This window comes from Ochotona curzoniae, unplaced genomic scaffold, assembly GCF_017591425.1.
Source record: "Ochotona curzoniae isolate NIBS_2020 unplaced genomic scaffold, NIBS_Ocur_1.0 contig_2404, whole genome shotgun sequence".
Classification (NCBI taxonomy): Eukaryota; Metazoa; Chordata; class Mammalia; order Lagomorpha; family Ochotonidae; genus Ochotona; species Ochotona curzoniae.
This window is the reverse complement of record NW_024465451.1, coordinates 9,126,607-9,146,114: the sequence shown is the minus strand read 5'-3', so window position 1 is coordinate 9,146,114 and position 19,508 is coordinate 9,126,607. Positions and strand designations below refer to the sequence as shown.

General features: G+C 43.8%; 1 protein-coding gene across 7 annotated transcripts in view; it reads right to left on the bottom strand.

Moving 5' to 3' along the window:
* The window catches only part of MACF1 (microtubule actin crosslinking factor 1), a 366,624-nt gene that overhangs the window by 15,237 nt on the left and 331,879 nt on the right, over nt 1-19,508 (bottom strand). For 5 of the 7 annotated variants that reach the window (XM_040974265.1, XM_040974263.1, XM_040974260.1 and 2 more), the window contains 17 exons: nt 19,166-19,363; nt 18,293-18,421; nt 17,124-17,297; nt 13,552-13,707; nt 13,229-13,435; nt 12,977-13,096; nt 12,605-12,774; nt 11,493-11,652; nt 10,485-10,679; nt 10,052-10,180; nt 8,725-8,868; nt 8,101-8,289; nt 5,361-5,481; nt 4,295-4,458; nt 2,779-2,941; nt 1,464-1,618; nt 507-581 (listed from right to left, as the gene is read on the bottom strand). In XM_040974265.1, coding sequence (XP_040830199.1) covers nt 507-581; nt 1,464-1,618; nt 2,779-2,941; nt 4,295-4,458; nt 5,361-5,481; nt 8,101-8,289; nt 8,725-8,868; nt 10,052-10,180; nt 10,485-10,679; nt 11,493-11,652; nt 12,605-12,774; nt 12,977-13,096; nt 13,229-13,435; nt 13,552-13,707; nt 17,124-17,297; nt 18,293-18,421; nt 19,166-19,363 — 2,649 coding nt within the window. Of the gene's footprint in view, nt 1-506; nt 582-1,463; nt 1,619-2,778; nt 2,942-3,729; nt 3,742-4,294; nt 4,459-5,360; nt 5,482-8,100; nt 8,290-8,724; nt 8,869-10,051; nt 10,181-10,484; nt 10,680-11,492; nt 11,653-12,604; nt 12,775-12,976; nt 13,097-13,228; nt 13,436-13,551; nt 13,708-17,123; nt 17,298-18,292; nt 18,422-19,165; nt 19,364-19,508 lie in introns of all 7 variants that reach the window. The other 2 variants (XM_040974264.1, XM_040974266.1) reach the window with 1 other exon arrangement.

Below are 19,508 nucleotides of genomic sequence, written 5' to 3'. Positions count from 1 at the left end.
TCTTTTTAGGAGCTCTGTTTCAGACCCTTGTGGATTTTGGTCTTGAAAGAAATGTGATTGGTTACAGCCACACTTAGTCCAGTTCAGATCAGGCACAGTATCTTCTAGAGCCTCACCCTTCTCTGAGCCTCAGAGCTGTCCCAGGTTTACAACAACCAGCTCTTTGGGGAGGAGGAAACAGCCAATTATTAGATGTACTTGTTTCCAAAAGTACTTCATCTCCCTAAACACTCTGATCAGCAATGCGATGTCTCTAACTTTCCACTGAAGTACACACTACTGACTTAGATGGACTTATGTAGGATACTAGGTAAGCTCAGCACAACAGGACATGTGACATTGATAACTGACAGAAAGTGACCACACTGCAAGTCCTACCGGATGTGGGATTCCAACCATCAGGAGGGAGAAGGTGGGAACATCTAGTTAGCTTAGACTGCTTGTGCCCATAATGGCTACATAGGAAGAAAAGATCACGACAAAGAACTGGGTTTTCTCTTTCTTACCCGGTATTTATTCTCTCCAATCTGTTCCACTTGAAACCTTTTTGCACACTTGCATTGAGCCACTTGTCTTGTTACCTATTGGTTGTGAACAACAGAAAAAGTGTGAAGGGTAGAGCATGACTCCCTATGTAAAGAAACATGTGAACAGAAAGCTAGTTTTTGCTCCTTTTTATGCATTTCAGGCTTTTGACAAATGCATCTATCTTCAGTTCCAAATTAATGTCAGTTGCTCTCACTAATTGAGAAAATTGAGACAACCTGGATAATATGACAGAAATTACCAAGAAACTACCCAGCCTGTTTCACAATTGCTTCAGAGAAGTGCTAATCCATGAGTCAAAATCAATGCCTAACAGCAAATTATGAAATGACATGAAACTTCAACTTCCTAGTCTGAGGCTGCCTGGATGTCAGTCCGGCTAAGTTCTAAGCCTACTCATTCCTGAGACCTGCCCTGCTGCCTTTCCCTCCCCAAGGCTGTCACCAGTGCACCCTGGGATACTTACATGCTGCTATTAAGTTTGTTATTTTCAATGTGATACAGTTTTAAACGAGGCAGAAAACATGGTAGGTAGGAATACATCTTAACTATTGTATTTCACCTGTTAAGCCCTACATTTGATGATACCTTCTCTGGATTTTAAGGTAGGTCAAACAGGCTTGTGATAAGCCCACACTAAGCAATGTGGTACTTGTGAAGAACACCTAGATGGAAGTCACCTGAGTAATCCAGCTAGACAGAGCTAGCACTCAGGGGCCAGAGATGCTCCAGGGTTCTCTGAAGGTCATCGCAAAATGAGATCCCAAAAGAGAACCCCAAATAATCATCTCCAATAGACAAATTAAGGAGTTAGTAAGGTAAATTGCACTGTATCAAATTCAGAACAATATAAATCTATGCTAAAAAAAAAAAAATGCCCTACTTAAAAAAAAAAAAAACACGGTTCTTTTCCATACCTCATCTTCAATTTTATCTGCATCAGTGGTTGGCCGATAAGCATCCTTGTTGGGATGGAGAGCAGCCACAAATTCGTAGTAATCAATGTAGCCATCCCCATCTCTGTCAAAAATGTCGGCCACAGCAGTCATCTCCAACTTGGTGGTAGGGAACTCTGGAGAAACGCAAGCAAGAGGGTTTCTTTAAATATTTCTTGATAGTAAAAACTTATGTGATTTTTTTTTTTGAAAAGTGCCTTATTTAGAAAAATCTAAGAGCCAAAAACTGGAAAAATAAATACTAACCAAAATTAGAGCATCCAGACACCGTGTGCTTATACACTTTCTTGTTGCCCCTTAAGCAATTTTAGTTTTTTTTTTAAAGTATTTCAGATATCACAAAACTCATTCACATATTATGACTACAGACCTGCCACTCAATTTGGGGAAATGTTCAGATTATTTCAGAAACAGTATTAAATTTTTTCTCTTTGAATTACTGCCTTAGCTTTCTGATAAACTGCTTTCCAAAGGGAAGAGTGAGTGTCAGAATAAAGTATTGCAAGATACATCAGATCCTATTGTTTCTCAGCTGGAAGCCTCCAGGTGTCTAATTATTGTCCCACTGTCTTTAAAATGACATCTGCACTAGTCACAAAGGCCTGTAAGGTCCCTGCCTATTGTCCTTCCAGTTCCCGTCTAGGGCATGACACCCTTTGTCACACTAAACTTTCCATCCTCAGGACATGCCAAGTTCACTCTCATCTCCATTCTGTTGCACACTCTGATTCCTCTGCCCTGCTTCTAGCTCTTCCCTCCACTCTTCACGTGGCTGAATCCTCCTCCTAAGCTAGAGCTAGCTCAGCTCAAGCACTGTTCCCTCAAACAAGACCTCCCTGACTGCTACATGTGAAGTCATACAGCTGCGAGAAGTGCTCTGTCATTTCAGTAAAGTCACTTCACTACTTTACATCTCAGCGATGTCTTATGCCACAAATGAGACCACATACTTTGTTAGCTGTTACATAGATGTCAGAAGTTGTTCTTACAAAAACACTTACTTTTTTGAACCTATTACTTAGTCTCATCATTATTCACAAAGTTTAGTTTCTTATCTACACCTTAAATGTGCTTTGTTTGTACTAAGGTAGTTGATCCAACATGATTAAACTTTTTCTTCATCAGAATGATAGGACACTTTTAATGGCCAGTTGCTTCCTTTCAGCTACAACTTTCATCTAACACTGTTGAGGCTGGATACCACAGCCTCCACAAAACACTGCAAACCAATGAAATGTGGTGTGGACCCCCTGTTTTGAAGAATGACTGGACTCACTGGAGGCTAAAATGCCATCGATAAACTCCTGACGCGTTATCTTCCCGTCCTGGTCCTTGTCAATGCGCCGGAAGAAATCCATCACCCGAGACTTTTTGTGGTTCATCCAACGCATATACTTTTTCCTCCAGACATCAAAGTCAAAGTTGGCAAATTCTTTCAACTAGACAGAAATCGGAGGCATCAATAAGACTTACTGTTTTGGCCCTCAGAATGTCCAAGACACCCAAGCTTCCAGACACGGAACGAAGCCATGCAGGCCTTCCAGGGGAGAGGCAACAATGAGGTCTATGTGCTGCCTGTTCTGCGAAGGCAATGTGGCTCCTTCATGTCAAGCCATGATCCTTCACACAAGCTGTGGCAAATCATGGAGTAGCAGCAAGAAGAGCAAGTGAACAACCACCATGGCAAATACGGAGCACATGGAACAGAAGGGGTGGTGCCAGCCGTGCTCTCCATTTGGCTTTTTCCAAGTATCTTAGATGGAAGGGAATGGACGCTATTGCAAGAGGAGGTCCTTAGCACCCCTCACTTCCTTTGCTTTGAAAGGTACTATTAACCACACACAGGACCCTCAGTGGGGGGCTGGTGTTCCCCACCATCTTTTGAGACTTGCAGCAAACCATCTGAGTTTCAGATGGAAGCATTAGGAACAACACTGCACCCAAGCATGCTTCTTTGAAATGGCACCAGAGGGAGGGAAGTGCCCATCTGACTTTTACGTTAAATATTTGTCCTTGACAGAAAACAGCAGGCCTGCGCAGTGGGCAAGGCAGTCCTCAGCTACAAGGCCTCTGTAGCACTCAGAATCACTTCAACAGAGCAGCAGTTTCTCCCTGGTCTTTCCAACTCCAAAATTGGAAGGAATAGGAGAAAAAAGCACCAAGAACCAAATATGCTTAAAACTCAGCTGACCTATGGGAACAACAACAAAAAACACAGAACACTCACTTCCGGGCATAGCTGCTTTGATAGGCACAAATAAAAAAATACACAAGATATTAGAGATTTTTAAAGCTAGGAAATGTAGTACCATTTTTTTTAATACTGGGTAATGATACTCCAAAACAGACTTACTATTCATGATCTAGTAAAGACAAATCAATTAACAAGATTACGAAAAAGTATCTCAGAATCGTGTAACATACGCCTTTTTACCACAGGCTCAGAAATGGTCATTCCTGTGACAGTAATGTGTCTGAGGATAACTTTTTAGTTATGTTTCTAATTCTCAGCTGTGGCAAGGTACTGAGGAGGAGCAGGTCACAGGCTAGGCCTTGATGGACTAGCTGATTTTTTCCACACTCAGAGGCTACGGTCCTGCCAGCTCAGAGTGGTTTCCTCACATGGGACTCTTCTCCGGGGCCTGAAGCAAAGAGCACTGGCCCAGGACAGGTTGCTTTGACTACTGAAGGGACGGAAGAGACACACAGCTGATGCGCAGAGGGTGTCGGGAGGGCTGTGTGCTGATGCAAAGTTGCTTCCCTTCAGGGAGAGACACTCAGCAGGGTCTCACCTCCTCCAGTCGATCCAAAGCATCATTCAGTTTCCGCTGCCGCTCCAGAGCTAACAGCCACACCTGCTGCCAGCGAGCCGAGAGCTGGTTGATCCGTGGGTTTGTGGCTTCAGACTGTGAAAGGATTGGCATCGGAGGGGGTGTGGGCTGATTCAAGGACTTCCCTTAAGGAAAAACAATCACAAGATTAGAAAAGCTAGTTTTGTCAGTCCATGAAGACAAACAGCAGTATGCGTGAACTTTTAGACATCTCTATAATATTTAGTTAGTAACCGTGAACAGAATTACAAGGCTTGGCAATAAGTTGGTGAGAAGAAGTAGTTATTTCAAAACTATCAATTCTCTCCAGCCAATAAGTATGTCTTCTATATTATCTCCAACCAGTCCTGACCAAACTTAGTGAGTTGAAAACATATTACCTCAACAAAAAGAGCCATGGATTTCACAAAAGAGCTCACTTATTTATGTTTAAATGAGTGCAAGCCAAATGTAAGCAGCTAGCACTAATGACCCAATCAATGGAAAGAGCACTGCTAAAAGAACAGGTATAACACTTTGTAACCTCATACTGCAGAACATAGGTGAGAAAAGAGAATTTAAAAACACAGCTTTTGGCTCAGGTGTTGTGATGAAGTGAGTTAAGCCCCTGTTTGGGATAGCTGCATTCCACATCAGAATATTGGCTTATGCCTTAGGTGCTCTGATTGCTAACCCAATTTCCTACTAATGTATCCTGGGAGGCACTGAATCATGGGCCAGAAACTGGGTTCCTGCCACCGCCATGGGGGACATGGGTATAATTCCAGGTTTCTAGTTTCTGCTTAGTCCTGCCCTGGCTTTTATGTGCATTTGGACAGCGCATCAGTAAATGAAAGATTTGTCACTCTGCCTTTAGAATAAATAAAAAATAAATAAGTATTAAAAAAAAAAAGATGTGTAAGGAGGAAAATTAAAAAGAATTTTGGTTCCAATCCAATTAGCTTCTGCAAATGGAAAGAATCTTCACAGGCACTTGGAAACTGCTGCTCTCTAACAACAGAACAGAACACAGCGGCCTGGAACATACTGCTGCCTCTGTGGGATTTCTCCACGAAGGGTGTGTGGGTGGGCTCAACAGTCTTCCTCTTGTATGTCTTGGTGACTCGGTCCACGTCAGGCTGTTTGCGTGTCATCTCCTCCATAAATGTCTGATTAAAAAAAAAAAAAAGCAAAAAGAGTTGAGAGTTTTCCCGGATTTAAATGGAATCCGGCAATTTCTTAAAAGCAAAGGACAAGTCCATGACAGGCTCATCAAGTGACAGACACCTTGGTGCACTTACCCCTCCTCTGGAGAAACCTGAGCGACCCAAGCACTTTCTCAGGTGCTAGAGACCTAAGTGGAGACATGAGGCCTCTGACTTCAAGGAGCCCCCGGCCCGCTGAGGAAAGCCCTGGAACTAGAGCAATGAGTGCTACTTAGGGTCCAAAGAGGACTTAGAAGGGGTGCTACCCAGTCAAGCTGTCTGCAGGCTGCTCCCTTGGCTGAGTTATGGAGGCATGAAGAGCTACTCAAAGCCTAGGTGGAAGGCAGTCCCAGCAGAGGGCACAGCCTGAACAGAACCAGGGAGGCCTGACAGTGCTGTGACCAGGACCCTGCCATTCACCGCCTGAGCAGAGGATGCAAATGGAGGAGTGACAAGAGATGGGACTGGAGAGTCAGGCAGGAGAAAATACAAGAAAGGCCTGGCACTGTGCCATGAGGTAGGGTCTTATTCTGAGAGAAAGGGGGACAGGGGACAGGACAACTGAAGGATTTTGGTCCAAGGAAACGAAGTAATCAGATCTCTACTATAGACCTATCACCATGGCTTCGTAGTAGGAGAGTGACTGGGAATGGGTTGCAGGGAGGTAGCAAACACTGTAGAAATGAAATCAAAGCATGGTGAGGGCTTGAACCAGGGCAAGAAAGATGAAACTGAGAGGGACAGGTAAGACCTGTTGATTGTACAGATACAGGAAAGGAAGGAATGGCTGACATGCCACTGGGAGGCTGATAAGATGAACAAAGACAAATTTGGAAGAGAGGTGAGGGGTCAGGAAGGTGAAGTTGAGTTTCTAGTTTACTGTACGTGGACTTTAAGGGAAAGTGGAGCCAGAGATGAAGAAAAACAGTGGGTTTACAGGTGATAGCTGAAGCTACTAATCAGGGTAAGTCCCAGGAGTATTAGAAGAGCATTAATGACGAACTCAGGGAGTATCTGTGTTAAAGCGTAGGCAAAGTAGGAGGAACCAGTGAAGGCTGAAAGAGCCAGAAAGGAAAACAAAAGATGGAAGGATGTCGATGGCATGAAGAATTTGGAGAAGAATCAACTACACCACATGTCAAAGAGAGGAAGACTGGAAACATCTGTGGTCTGAGGGAGCTGGACGCCAGGCCACAGGAACCTGGGGAGGGAACAGGAAATGAGGCAGAAGGTGGACAAGAAACTTGGCTGAAAGAGGTGTGTTGTAGGTCAACCTTGTGACAACCATAGGAATTCTCATTTGCTGAAGAAATCATGTACCTAAACTAAGACGCCCGTATTGTCCGCAGTATAACTAAGCAAGATCCACACTCTGATCAGGGTAAATTATCACCATGAAAAACTATATTTGCTTCCTAAGGATATATTTTGGAGATAGCTTATCTAAGTGCTTCTTTGGTCTTAGCTGCCTTTGAGTTCAACGAGGAGTCTTTGCAAATCCTGGTAACGGAGATAGACCAGTACGCCCTTGACTAAGAGATCAGTAAAACAGGGGTAGGGAGAGGACAGGGAGAGGGCAGGGAGCGGGGAGGGGGGAAATAGACTTTCAAGACAGCACCCAAAAATGCTCTGTGTACTTCCTTCCCTGAGTGTAGAGGACATCTGTGAAAATGATGGAACAATCCTTCTGATTAATATTATTACATAAGATTCATCAGGGCATGCTGGACAGTTCTCTTGCCAGCTTTAAAAACACAACAGGCTATGTGTCCAAGACCCGAGAGAGGTCTCCAACAGCTGACAGCAAGACCTGACTGAGAGCCAGCAAGGAAAAGGAGACCACAGTCTGCACAGAAGTGAACTCTGTCAACAACCCAAATGAGCCTGAAAGAGGATCCTAAACTCCCGATGAGAGCCACAGCCCTGAATGGTACCTTGCTTTCAGCCTGGTATGACCCTAAGGAGAGGACGTGGCCTACTCATAGCCGATGTCCTGAGACACGTGTGTTGTATTAAGATGCTAAGCCTACAGTAAGGCATAGTTTTTTCATTATTTGCATTTTCTATGAACTTTTTGAAGATGCCTCATATACACAGATTTCAAAATTTTTGCACCAAAATAAAGCTCTTAATTTCATTTTCAATTTTAAAGAAGTATCTGTATATGAAGCAGCAACTAAAAATATGAATGTGGGGCTATAGCTGTGGTATCATTGTGGTAAAGCTGCCACCTGCAGTACCACCATCCTATCTGGGTATTGGTTCAAATCCTGGCTGTTCCACTTTTGAACCAGCTCCCTGCTAATAAATGGTCTGGGAAAGCAATGAAGGAGGGGCCAAGTGCTTGGACCCTTGCACCCACGTGGGAGACTCCTGGCTCCTAGCTTTGAATTTGCCCAGGCCCAGCCATGTGGCTATTTGGGGTGTTAATCAGCAGACAGAAGCTCTCTCTCTTTCTGTAACTCCAGTTTTCAAATACATAAACAGATCTCAAAACAAAACAAAATGAATGCACAGGGTAAAGCAAAGGGGAGCCATGACCAATGCAGAAACACCAGTAACTACACAAGGAGGTTCAGATACCTGATGCTCAGCAATCAGGGCTTTCACTCGGTCGATGTTCTGAGGAATTGGTTCCTGATCCCGCTGGATGAGGGTGGTCTCGGCCCATTGGATCCATGCCAGAAGTTCCTCCAGGAGCTCGGCGTTAGCCACCAGTTCTGACAGGGCTGCTTCCAGACGCTGCTGGTGCTGCTTTGCCCATGTCAGGACCTGTGGAGGCAGAGGAAACATGGCCTCTTTCAGTCAAGCAGATCCGTTTGTGCCTTTTTCACTTCCTCACGATGACTGGCTGAGACCACCACACAGTCAATAGGCTTGGTCCTTATGCCCGTGACAGAGCTGCATCAGGAAATCTGCTCCCTTGAAAGTATATCTAGTACATGCTATTACACAGAGAACTTCTCAAGAAGGGGCAGCAACCCAGAGCACATGTCCCCTAGAATCACCGCCCCGGCACTATTCCAGACACTGTACATTGCCAAGTCTTCACTAAACTGCTGGTTTAACTTCCGTTGAAATGGTCCTAGGGACTCAGAATCCAGAGGTCAAAGAGGTGCAGGAGGGAGGTGAAGGGCAGGAGGAAAAAAGAGGCTCTGTAGTACTTCATCGTCATAAGCCCATTTTGGGGGGCACATGGCGACTCACCTCCTCAAAGCGAGCTCGGATGATGGTGATCCAGTGCTTGATGGTCGTGATACAGTCAGGGTGGCACACAGCCAGGATGACTTCGCCCATGGCTACTGCTGCGTTCACATCCACTCTCTTTTCTTCCACTTTTTTCATGAATTCCTACACAAAAACAGATTTGCAAACAGAAACTACGGAAATCTACCCCATGGGCACTGGTGGTTGACCACAGCAATTGGGGGATGACACTTCAGTGTAATTATTTTCCTTAAACATGTTGACACAGACTTCTAAAAGTCTATGTTGTTTGATATCTAGCAGGGGTTGCACAAGAATGACTTTCTCTGTTAGAATACTAGAGCTGCCTTCTCCTTTTTCAACCCTATTTTTATTTATTTTCACATGGAAATGTTTGTTTTGGAAAAATTTAACAGTTATGAAACATAATATTCAAAAAACATCCACAATATAATGATAGATGCAAAATTACAATCTCCAGGGAGGCAAGAGGTGTCTGCTTCCTGCCCATGCACACCCTGGAAGCAACAGAGACGGCTCAGGTAACTGAGTCCTGGTTACAAACAGGACTGAAATTGTGGCTTCCAGCACGTGAGGAGTGAAGCAGGGATGGGAGCAACAGCCTGTGTCACTGTCTGCCTTCTCAAATAAGATCAAGTGGGATCTCTGGAGAAGCAACACGAAAATGTACAAACGTAACATTTCCCCACTCATTATGACAGACGGAGTTGTCTGTCCCAGACTCCACTGTTTTCTATAGCTTGGAACAGTTCTAGGGAATCAGACCAGGACCATCGTCCAAAGTTGGTGTCATGGTATAGCAGGTAAAGCCACCGCCCACAACACTGGCATTCCACATGGGTGCTGGTTCAAGGCCCTGCTGCTCCACTTCTGATCCAGCTTCCTGATAATGGCCTAGGAAAGCAGTGGAGCATAGTCCGAGTGTTTGAGTCAATGCTCCTTGAACCTGGCTTTGGCCTGACGCTGCCTCAGCTGTTATGGTCATCTGAAGCTTGAGTCAGCAGATGAAGACTTCTCTGTCTGTGTAACTTTGACTTTCAAATAAATCAATCTTAAAAAATGCCAAAGCATGTGACAGTGATGCAAAGATAAACTACTTCACATTTTACTTTACATGCTTGCCAGGTGTTACAACCAACATGTTATTTTTAAGAAAGTGAATGAAGGTGTCACAAAGCCCACCAGTCGCTGCCCTCTCATTCCTGCTCAAACAGTGAGCTTCCGACTTTGTTCCCTGTCAAGCAGAAGCTGCTTTCCTTGAGGCGGGGCCAGGCAGCCAAGACCATGGCATCTGGGGTTGAATTACCTTGTGGGTATCAATTAGAGACTGCAGGGCCTCTGTGTCATCAGGAAGTGCTCCCCGAAAGCGAAGTGTCTGCTCTGCTTCAGAAAGCCACTCCAACAGCATATGGACGGTGTCCCGGAACTCTTCTGCCTGAGATAACCAAGCACAAAAGGTCAGGTACCTTGCTGCAGCTGAGGTCTCAGGCATTATGGCATGGCAGGTAAAAAGACCACCACCAAATTCCTCAGTGCAGGAGTTAAGGTCCCCATTCATTTGTGCATCTTTGAAAATAAGTAAACTATTGCTCTGACACCAGTACAAATAAGTGTTAAAAGTCTTGTAGAACATTTTCGAGTATCCACTTTCAACTTTGTTATGTTCACAACTTGCTAGAACTGACTACAAGAGACAAACGACAAGTCAGCTCAGACATGCTGCGGCTAACTCCTCTTACCTGTTTTAAGGCCTGCTCAAGTCGGCTTTGTTTGGAAACAGAGAGTTTACACACGGTGTCCCAGCGGGTACTTAGTTCCTGAAGCTGCCCTTTGACCCAAGTGGTGTCATCTCGGCTGTTCTCAATCAGCTCTCGGCCTGACCGCTTCAGGACCTGAACTGTTCCTGTTCGCTTTCCCAGTTCCTTCTGGAAAACCTAGAAAACGAAACAGGAAAATTACTTTGCTTGAAGAATGCTTTGAGTCTAAGAAGTCAAACCACAGAGAAAATAATCATTTCCTTGGTACACTGTAATCATGTCTCTTGGAGGAACAGAGGGAGGCAGAACAATGTGTAGGAAAGAACAGCCAGAAGACCTGGCTCTAAAATAAATGTCAGCTCAAGCATTTATGAGCTGCGTGACTTTGGGTAAGTTGCCTAATTTGAGTCCTAGTTTCCTCATCTGTAAAACAGGAATAATTATCCTAACATTTCCAAAATTATGGGCAACAAAAAAGAACACCATCGGCTGTGCACAGAAGTAATTTCAAGACAAAGTTGAATGCTTTGTGCTCGAATAGCAGGACATTGTGCACCTGAACATGACAGTGGAGGCTATACAAACACTGATGTGCATGATGCAAAGCTTGTTAGGTTCAGAAATGGACTGATAAAAAATCATTTACTTCCATTTTAGAAGTCAGTGGAAACAGCTATGCTGAGGGTCTCCACATTTCAAATTCATTTTGTGACTCAACTGAGCCACAAACAAGAAGCAGGGGAACCTCGCAGTGAAGTTTACACTTTGCCAAATCTGAATCAAACCAATCTTGGTAAATTCTTTGCGACTGATGCAAAATGCCAACAACTGTCTAAACATGCCGAACAAGGAGCTGTTGCTCTGATGGCAGAGAAACAGGCTGTCAGGTTTTTTTCTTCCCCAGGGGAGGAGGGGACAGTTAACACAGAGCAGAGGCACACCAAAGACCCCATGGCTCTGCCGTCCATGCAATCCGGATGTTGCCCTCACCTTATGGGCGTCCATGAGGTTCATGACAAGGTCGAGGTCCCCATGCACAGGCTGGTCCTCAGCCAGCTGGGGCTCCACCTTGTACAACCAGTCGACCAAGGCCTGCAAGGCATCCATGAATTGGCCTGAAAACAGCAGGGCTTCCTCCAACTTGTGCTGCCTGTGAAATGCACACAAACCCCAACATTTTTAAGGATTTCTTTTAGGAATGGCCTACACTTTTAATTGCTGAAAGGGAATGATGCTTGAACTCTGTACATAGAGACTGCCACGCTATAATACTTAGAAATGGAGGGAAAAGTGGTTATAATAGACACCTAGACATTTTTAAACAAACTGCTCTCCAGGATAGATTAAGTGTAGTGCAGGGGACAGGTATGGTTGTCCTCTGGCCACCTTATACTTGAACACATGGATCCAGCCTGACACCCAAGTTCTGTTACTCCAAGAAGGCAAAGGGCTATCGCTTCATCTCTGTTCACCTTAGCTGTATTACTAAAAACAGCAGAGTACAAATAGTGTGAGGACTCCAACATTTAGTATAGCACAGTGGACCTGAATGAATAAAAGTACAACTTTTCACACTGAACTGCCTAGGTTCAAACCCCAGCTCTGCCACATAGAAGCTGGGTGATCTTGGATGGGGTGCTAGGAAATCTCTTGATGCTTGCCTCTTCATTTGCAGAGCAGGAGTAAAAACAGTGCCTATCTCAGTGGGGAAGAGGATTAAATGATTAGCAGGCACTGCTTGGCACAAACTCATTAATAACTGCTCAGGAAGAGGTACTGTAGCCACTTGGGTTAATTCCAAGAGAGGCTGACACATGACAAGCACTCTCCAACAGACAGCTATTGGTATTACAAATTGGTGACTTGCAAATATGGTGCAGTTACTCATCTTCTATTACTGCTGCCTTGATTTAATAGGCATCTACTCTTCTAAAACACATTTAATATGAGACTTTAAATCCACTTGATTCAAACTGTTTCATAACGCTCTTTAACTGGAGATCTCAAGATGGTACAAATCCTCCACCTGATGGAAGCTGGCAACAGTGCCTTAAGTTACTTTGTAATGTCATACAGACACAAAAAGGGACAGTTGTGCTCACCGCTCCACAGACTTGCCACAGACAGTATCCCACTTGTCTCTGACTTCTCCCAGTAAGTTGTCAAGTTTCTGAGTATCGTCAGGAAGCAGAGTCTTCTCTTTAAGTGCTCTGCCAGTTCTAATCGTGGTATCATATACAGGCTGTTTTCCACCGAGAGTTTTTTGAAACTCCTGTGTTTCCAGAAAGTAAAGAAAAACACACATTAAAATTAAAATATCCTAACTTGGAATAAAATTTGTTTTTTAGTTTTTGGATTAGAAATCAAATAACATATGACTAATACTTGACTTAACATTAATAGATGTTTATGCCACTGTGTAATAACTCATCCCACTGTTTGTTTGTTTTTGAGCAAGCAACAAATTTCTTTACCTTATGCTTAGAAAGCTGAAGTTTAATTTTGTCTGGGTCATTGGATATCTCCAGTTCTGAGTCTAAGTGACTTTCTGCATCTTCTAGCCAGTCAATCAGTTTTTTCCAAGCTTCATGGAACTGAAGTTATGTAAGAAACAAGGAACAGGAATGCATATGCAGGTTATACAATCTGTGTATAAAAGTCATTCCAGAGACTCAAAACACGCAGTTCAAGGTTGTGTGAAATAAATGACTATGTCTTTCTCTTACTTGTTTGGCTCGCTTCCGGGCATCATCCAGTGATCGGCCTCTTTCAACCGATCTCTGCACCACCTTCTCCCACCGAGACTGGACGCTAACCAACAAATTCTTGATCAGAACCACATCCTGCTTTTGGCTAAGGAACTTCAATTGATTTCCAGTTTGATCCAACTCGATGATCTGGTCTCGATGAGCATTTACTTCATTAGCAAAAACCTGGGAGAATGGAGGGAAAAACAACAGTGCTCTTTTTAAACTTACAGTAACATGAAGAAGTATTCCTTCTGACCAGTCCTTTCAGAAAGAAGGCAACACCAAAATGTCATCGTTACCTTGTGCTCCTCTATCTGGGAAAGGACAGTGTTCAGGATCAGGCTGGGCGGAGAAGCAATATTTAAACTCTGCTCTGCTAGAGTCAGCCAGTTGATAAATTCTTGCAGGGAATTCTGGAATTCTGTAGCCACGTTGAGGGCTTCTTCCAGTTTTGACTAAATTTTAAGTAAGACACACAAAGAGAAGAAGTGCCAGATTCAGGAATTACATACTTCAGTGACAGACTGATGAACTGTGCGACGCATAAAACCGTCTCTAAAAAGGAAGCCTCACTTTATCAACCTCCAAACATGCACGGCTTCTAAAGAAGGGGACATTTCAACGTCTGAAACTGAACAATGGGACAAGGACCATGCCCGAGGAAAAGAGGAGCCACTGCAATTAGCAGTGGAGTTCTTTTCTCTGCCCCATACTTCCAGGGACATTAAATAATAGAACAGCAACAAAGCTATTCAGCAAGTGTACGTGACCAGATGCTTCAGGAGCCACTGTCCCAGGATCTGCAACTTGTTTTGGGCAAAGTCTCAGTTTACTGTTTTGGGGCGGGGGAAGGCCTGTGTGGAGTGTGTGTATGTGTGGTGTAAAATGGCTAAATGAAAAGAAGATAAATTTAGAAGTGACAATCACTTCTGTGATCTCTGCCTAAATATGTGCTTTCAGGGACCGGTGTGATAGTGTAGTGGTTAAAATCCTCACCTTGAACACGCCAAGATCCCATAGAGTTGCCAGTTCTAATCCTGGCGGCCCTGCTTCCCATCCAGCTCCCTGCTTGTGGCCTGGGAAAGCAGTCGAGGACGGCCCAAAGCCTTGGGACCCTGCACCCACGTGGGAGACCTGGAAGAAGCTTGTGGCTCCCGGTTTCAGATCAGCTCAGCTCCAGCCATTGTGGCCACTTGGGGAGTGAACCATCGGACAGAAGATCTTCCTTTCTGTCTCTCCTCCTCTCTTGTATATCTGCTTTTGCAATAAAAATAAATCTTTTTTCTTTAAATATGTGCTTTCAGAAGGAACATGAAAATGCACAAATCTGACCCTTACACTTAATGTTACAAGCAGGAAAGGTATTAAAAGAAGCCATGACATTCTAGACAGAAGTCTAATCACACCAGATGTAAATTACTAGTCATTTTTACCCGCTCAGAATGGTAAAAGAACTGCTTTGTCACGATAAGCACTTCTCAACCCAAGCACATTCCATGGCTAGGGTCCACAAGTTCCATCCTCAAAGACCCAGCCTGCAATGTCTTGGTGATCACTTCTGCTTCACCCATCTCCCCAGGCAGGCAAGGCAAAAGTACAACAGGACATTGAGAAGGAAGATACGGACTACGCACAGGAAAACTCCAACTTGTATACCAGAAATGTGAACTGCTGTTAATTCTACCTGATGGGTTATATATGATTTTCACTTTCTTTCCTTTTTTGTGTCTTCACATTACTCTTATAATTGCCCCTCCTTCCCCAACCCCCTGGTCCAAAACATTAATTCATGTCATGTGCAGACTGTCACGGCCTAGCTTTTCCACTTATGATCTAGCTCCCTGCTAACGGGCTGGGAAAAGCAGAGGAAGATAACCCAAGTGCATGGGCACCTTCCCTTCTGGGAGACCCAGATGATCCTGACACCTTGTTCTGGTCCAGCTCAGCCTAGCTTGTGGCAACCATTAGAGGAGTAGGAATCAGTGTATGGAAGAGCGAGCTCTCCCTCTTTCAAATAAATTTTTCTAAAGTACAATCTAAATAAGTCTGGTGGAAAAATCTATTTGAACTTTATCAAAGAAATGTTCAGGAAACTCGCACTGCAAGTGGTAAGAGCTTTTTCCCTGTAGTAGGTTTTAATAGAATACCACATATACTTAACAAAACGACTTTGGTAATTTTGAAACATAATGCTCTGCAAATTCAGGTGCAAATACCCTTGATGCCCAGCTCTTGACTGACTCATTCCAACAATAAGCAATTGTCTCCTAGTCACATCAGCAGGGAGCTGGATTGGGAAGTGGAGCACCTGGGGCTCAAACTGGCACTCCATGGGGCCAGTGATATAGCACAGCACACTAATCCTCCATCTGCAGTGTTGGATCCCATATGGGCACCAAATCAAGTCCAGGTGCTCCACTTCTGTTCTGGCTCCCTGCTAATATTCTGGGAAAGCAGCAGAGAAAGGCCTAAGGCTTTGGGTTCTGCACCCATGTGGGAAACAGAAGTTTCCAGTACCCAGCCTAACAGACCGGTCCTATTTTGACTATTCAAGGGAGTGAACCAGCTGGTGAAAGATCTCTGTCTCCTTTTTCTTTCCCTCTCTCTGCTACTTTGTCAAGTAAAATAAATACATCTTTTTTTTTTTTTTAATTACTGGAAACTTGGATATACAGAGAAGAGGAGAGACAGAGAGGAGGAGAGACAGAGAGGAAGATCTTCTGTCCGATGGTTCAACTGGCCACAATGGCTGGAGTTGAGACAATCTGAAGCCGGGAGCCAGGAGCTCTTCCAGGTCTCCCACGTGGGTGCAGGGTCCCAAAGCTTTGGGCCGTCCTCGACTGCTTTCCCAGGCCACAAGCAGGGAGCTGGATGGGAAGCAGGGCTGCTAGGATTAGAATTGGCGACCACATGGGATCTTGGCATGTTTATATATAAATAAATAAATTAAAAAAAACATATATATATGCTTGTTAAAATAAACTGGCCCTTCAATATAATAAGTGGGCATCCCAAGAGCATGCTTACCCTGCTTCATCACAATATTAGCCCCGGCCATACTTTATAATAAAATTATCAAATCCTATACTATCAGGATTCAAGGAAACTGTTAATTCTGGCATAATCTTCATTTATGTGTGTAAATGCTTTCTGGCTTCCTGCTTGGTAATTACAAAATCATTGGTGCCATGAATTTATTTATTGTTCTCACTATAAACCCAGTACAACACCTGGTGAACACTTGCTCATTAGGTATTTATTATATGGACCTATACATCAGGTTGTCTATACATTTCTCACTTGATCTGACAACTTCTTTCTTACAAATCATGATTATAAATCACTTGGGGTAAGTTATTTGGTCCTGGGTTATCATCCTTATTTTTGCCATCTTTTAGTAAATTTCTTTTTCCACATTGCACCTATACTAGAAGGCAAATTCCATGTGGAGAATGAAGTCATACTCCTTATGTGACCTGTTCATACACTCCCAATCCCAAGTCACCAACTCCAGCAAAACCTTGTTCTGAGTGAGGACACAAACTGATGAGCAACACGGGATATAAAACCTAGACCAAAGAGCACCAGGCAATAACATCCTAATTGGTAGATGTATAAAACAGGAATTAATAATTATCAACACAAAGGGTGGTAGAAACTAATAGCATCAATGCAATCTGACATGAATAGAAAGCAGAAACTTAATGGCAGAAAAGAGAAGTTGCCTAGTAGGAAGCCAATTTGGAGGATTTCAGTTCTGTAACTTCCGTTAGAATACACTGCTCTGTGAAAGACCCTCAGTGAAACAAGACGGTAACCACACCAAATTACTCAGACCCTGCGATCAGGTGGTATGCTCTGTGGTGATTACCTTTCTTTCCTCCATCTTGCTGCTGACGACGTGCCACTTCTGTTCCAGCAACGCAACGCTCTGCTCTGTCTTGGAGCCAGACCCTGAATCATCGCGGCTGAGGAGCATCAGTCTGCCCTTGTCCAGCAGCTGATTGTAAGTCTCTTCCTTGGCTTTCAGCTGGGAGTAAAGCTCCTAGAAGAAAGGCAGGAAGGAGATCAGTAACCCAAACATTCTAGAAAAGTTCCATAGGTAGTCGCCAGATTCATGTGGCAAATCCGAGGAAGGCCTCATCGTGACAAAAAGCTTTGCTTCTGCATCTGAAAGTTAAACCGCTGAGCTATTAGTGAAAAATATATCATTCTCCCTTAACAGGAAGACAATCCCGTCACCAAGTAAATAAAAAAATTTCTTTTCTTTTTAGGATCAGAGATCACAACAGACTCCTGTAGTTCTCTTCTTTCCATGAAAGATTTGCCTGGAAATTACATTGCCTTTTGTTCTCAGCATTGATGTAGAAATACTGTCAGTGTCTATACGATTTCCCTAAATCTCCATCAAGGAGTCTTCTGAAATACAAACAATTTCTGTCACATTTTTGTCTTCTTGATCCTCTCACCCTCAAGTCGGAAGCCTTGTGCAAACCAAAGAGATTAATTCAACATTTACCACTTCATCAACGTATTTCCAGTTAGTTATTCCCAATTACTAAGCGTTGCCTAGGGTTAGGTATTAAGTCTGTAAATGATGCAGTAGAAATGAGGGGGATGGAGCCACTACGCTGCTACCTGTGACACTAATATCTCATACATGAGTGTTGGTTCTGACTGCTCTACCTCTGATCCTGCCTCCCTGCTAATGGACCTGGGAAAGCAGTGGAAGATGGCCAAGTATTTGGAGTCCTACTACCCATGTGGGAGGCTTCTGTGATGCTCCTGGCTTCAGCCTGGCTTGCCCCTGGTCATGCAGCCATTTTGGAAGTAAACTAGTAGATAAAAGGTTTTCTTCCATCTTTCATATAAATACATAAATCTTAAAAAAAAAAAAAGCCCCAAAATGAACAGTAATCTCCAGGGTGTAGTACGTTGCTGTATTGCCTCATAAATTCCCAGATAAATTTATCTTTGTGCACTCAGAAGGGGGATACTGAATATGAGTTGCTTATGTTCAATTTCACGAAACACCATTACCATATGTGCATCAAGCTGTTCCCTAGCAGTCTCAGGAAGTCCTCCTGTGGGCTTGGCTGCAGAAAGCTGGCTCTCCATTCTAGTCAGCTCCAAGAGGAAATCTTCAATTTCACTATGGAAGCCCTGGGCCTTTGGAGAGAAAGATATTAGCAATATCACTAGTAAGTTCTTAGTTTCAAAAAACCAAAAACACAAAACTTGCAATATGACTATAAGAAGAATTGATTCTGAGGTGTAATTTTGAGATGCTTTCAGAGCTGCTCTGTTACCAGCTGAGTACATGGTCAATTTGTGTAATTACTGTTAGAATCCTGGCAGACTCTTCACTAGGAAAGGGGAATATCCTGACTGCAGATCACAAAAGGCCTGTGAAATCCTTTGGTCTGGTCCTGTGGCCAAGGAAACCACAGGCAGGATCTGAAACTCAATTTACCTGAAGTAGACTCATTGTTAAGACGATAATTTTGTCGGACTCATGAATGATGCCATAAATACCCAAATGTACTTGGCAGAAAAAAAGATCTCTTTGTAACACTCTAGACACCTGATACCATCTGATGAGGAACTGCCTCACTGAATAAGGTGTCACTGAATGAGGAGAAACCTGACTTGATCCAAGAAAAAAATGGGATCTGTGAACAAGGTTTGTTAAATCACAGATCTACTAACTCGGGATAGTTTACAGATTGGGCTACAAACAGAACCTCCAGTCAAAAGCAGTTCTTTACCAGAACAGAAGAGTTCTTCCTCTCAAGACATGGTAGGTGTGGGGAGGGAGTGATTCCACGTTTATGGCTTTTCTCTCTCTGACCTCGGCCTTCTTGCCAATGCTGTTTGCACAGCTCTGCAGGTCGGGCCTGCGGACGCTCCTACCTGCTGCAGCGTTGACTGAAGCTGCTGCTCCCTCTCCTCTGTTTTCTGTAACACTGATTCCCAGCACTGGTTCATGGTTTCCAAACGGCTCCGTAAGCTGCTGGCATCATCTCCAGCACTCGACTCAAGCAGTTCATTGCCAGCTTTGTTGACTGTTTCCACGGTGGCTTGATGAGCCAAAACATCATTTTTCAGAACCTAAAAAATGTTCAACAATGTAACTTATTTCTGCAGATACCACTGAATCTGATTCTCCAAGGTACACATAGTATCAAAAGGCTTCTTTTCTTGGCAATGTCTGGTCTCCAACTAAGGGAGTTAGAGATGGAAAATGAAAACACTC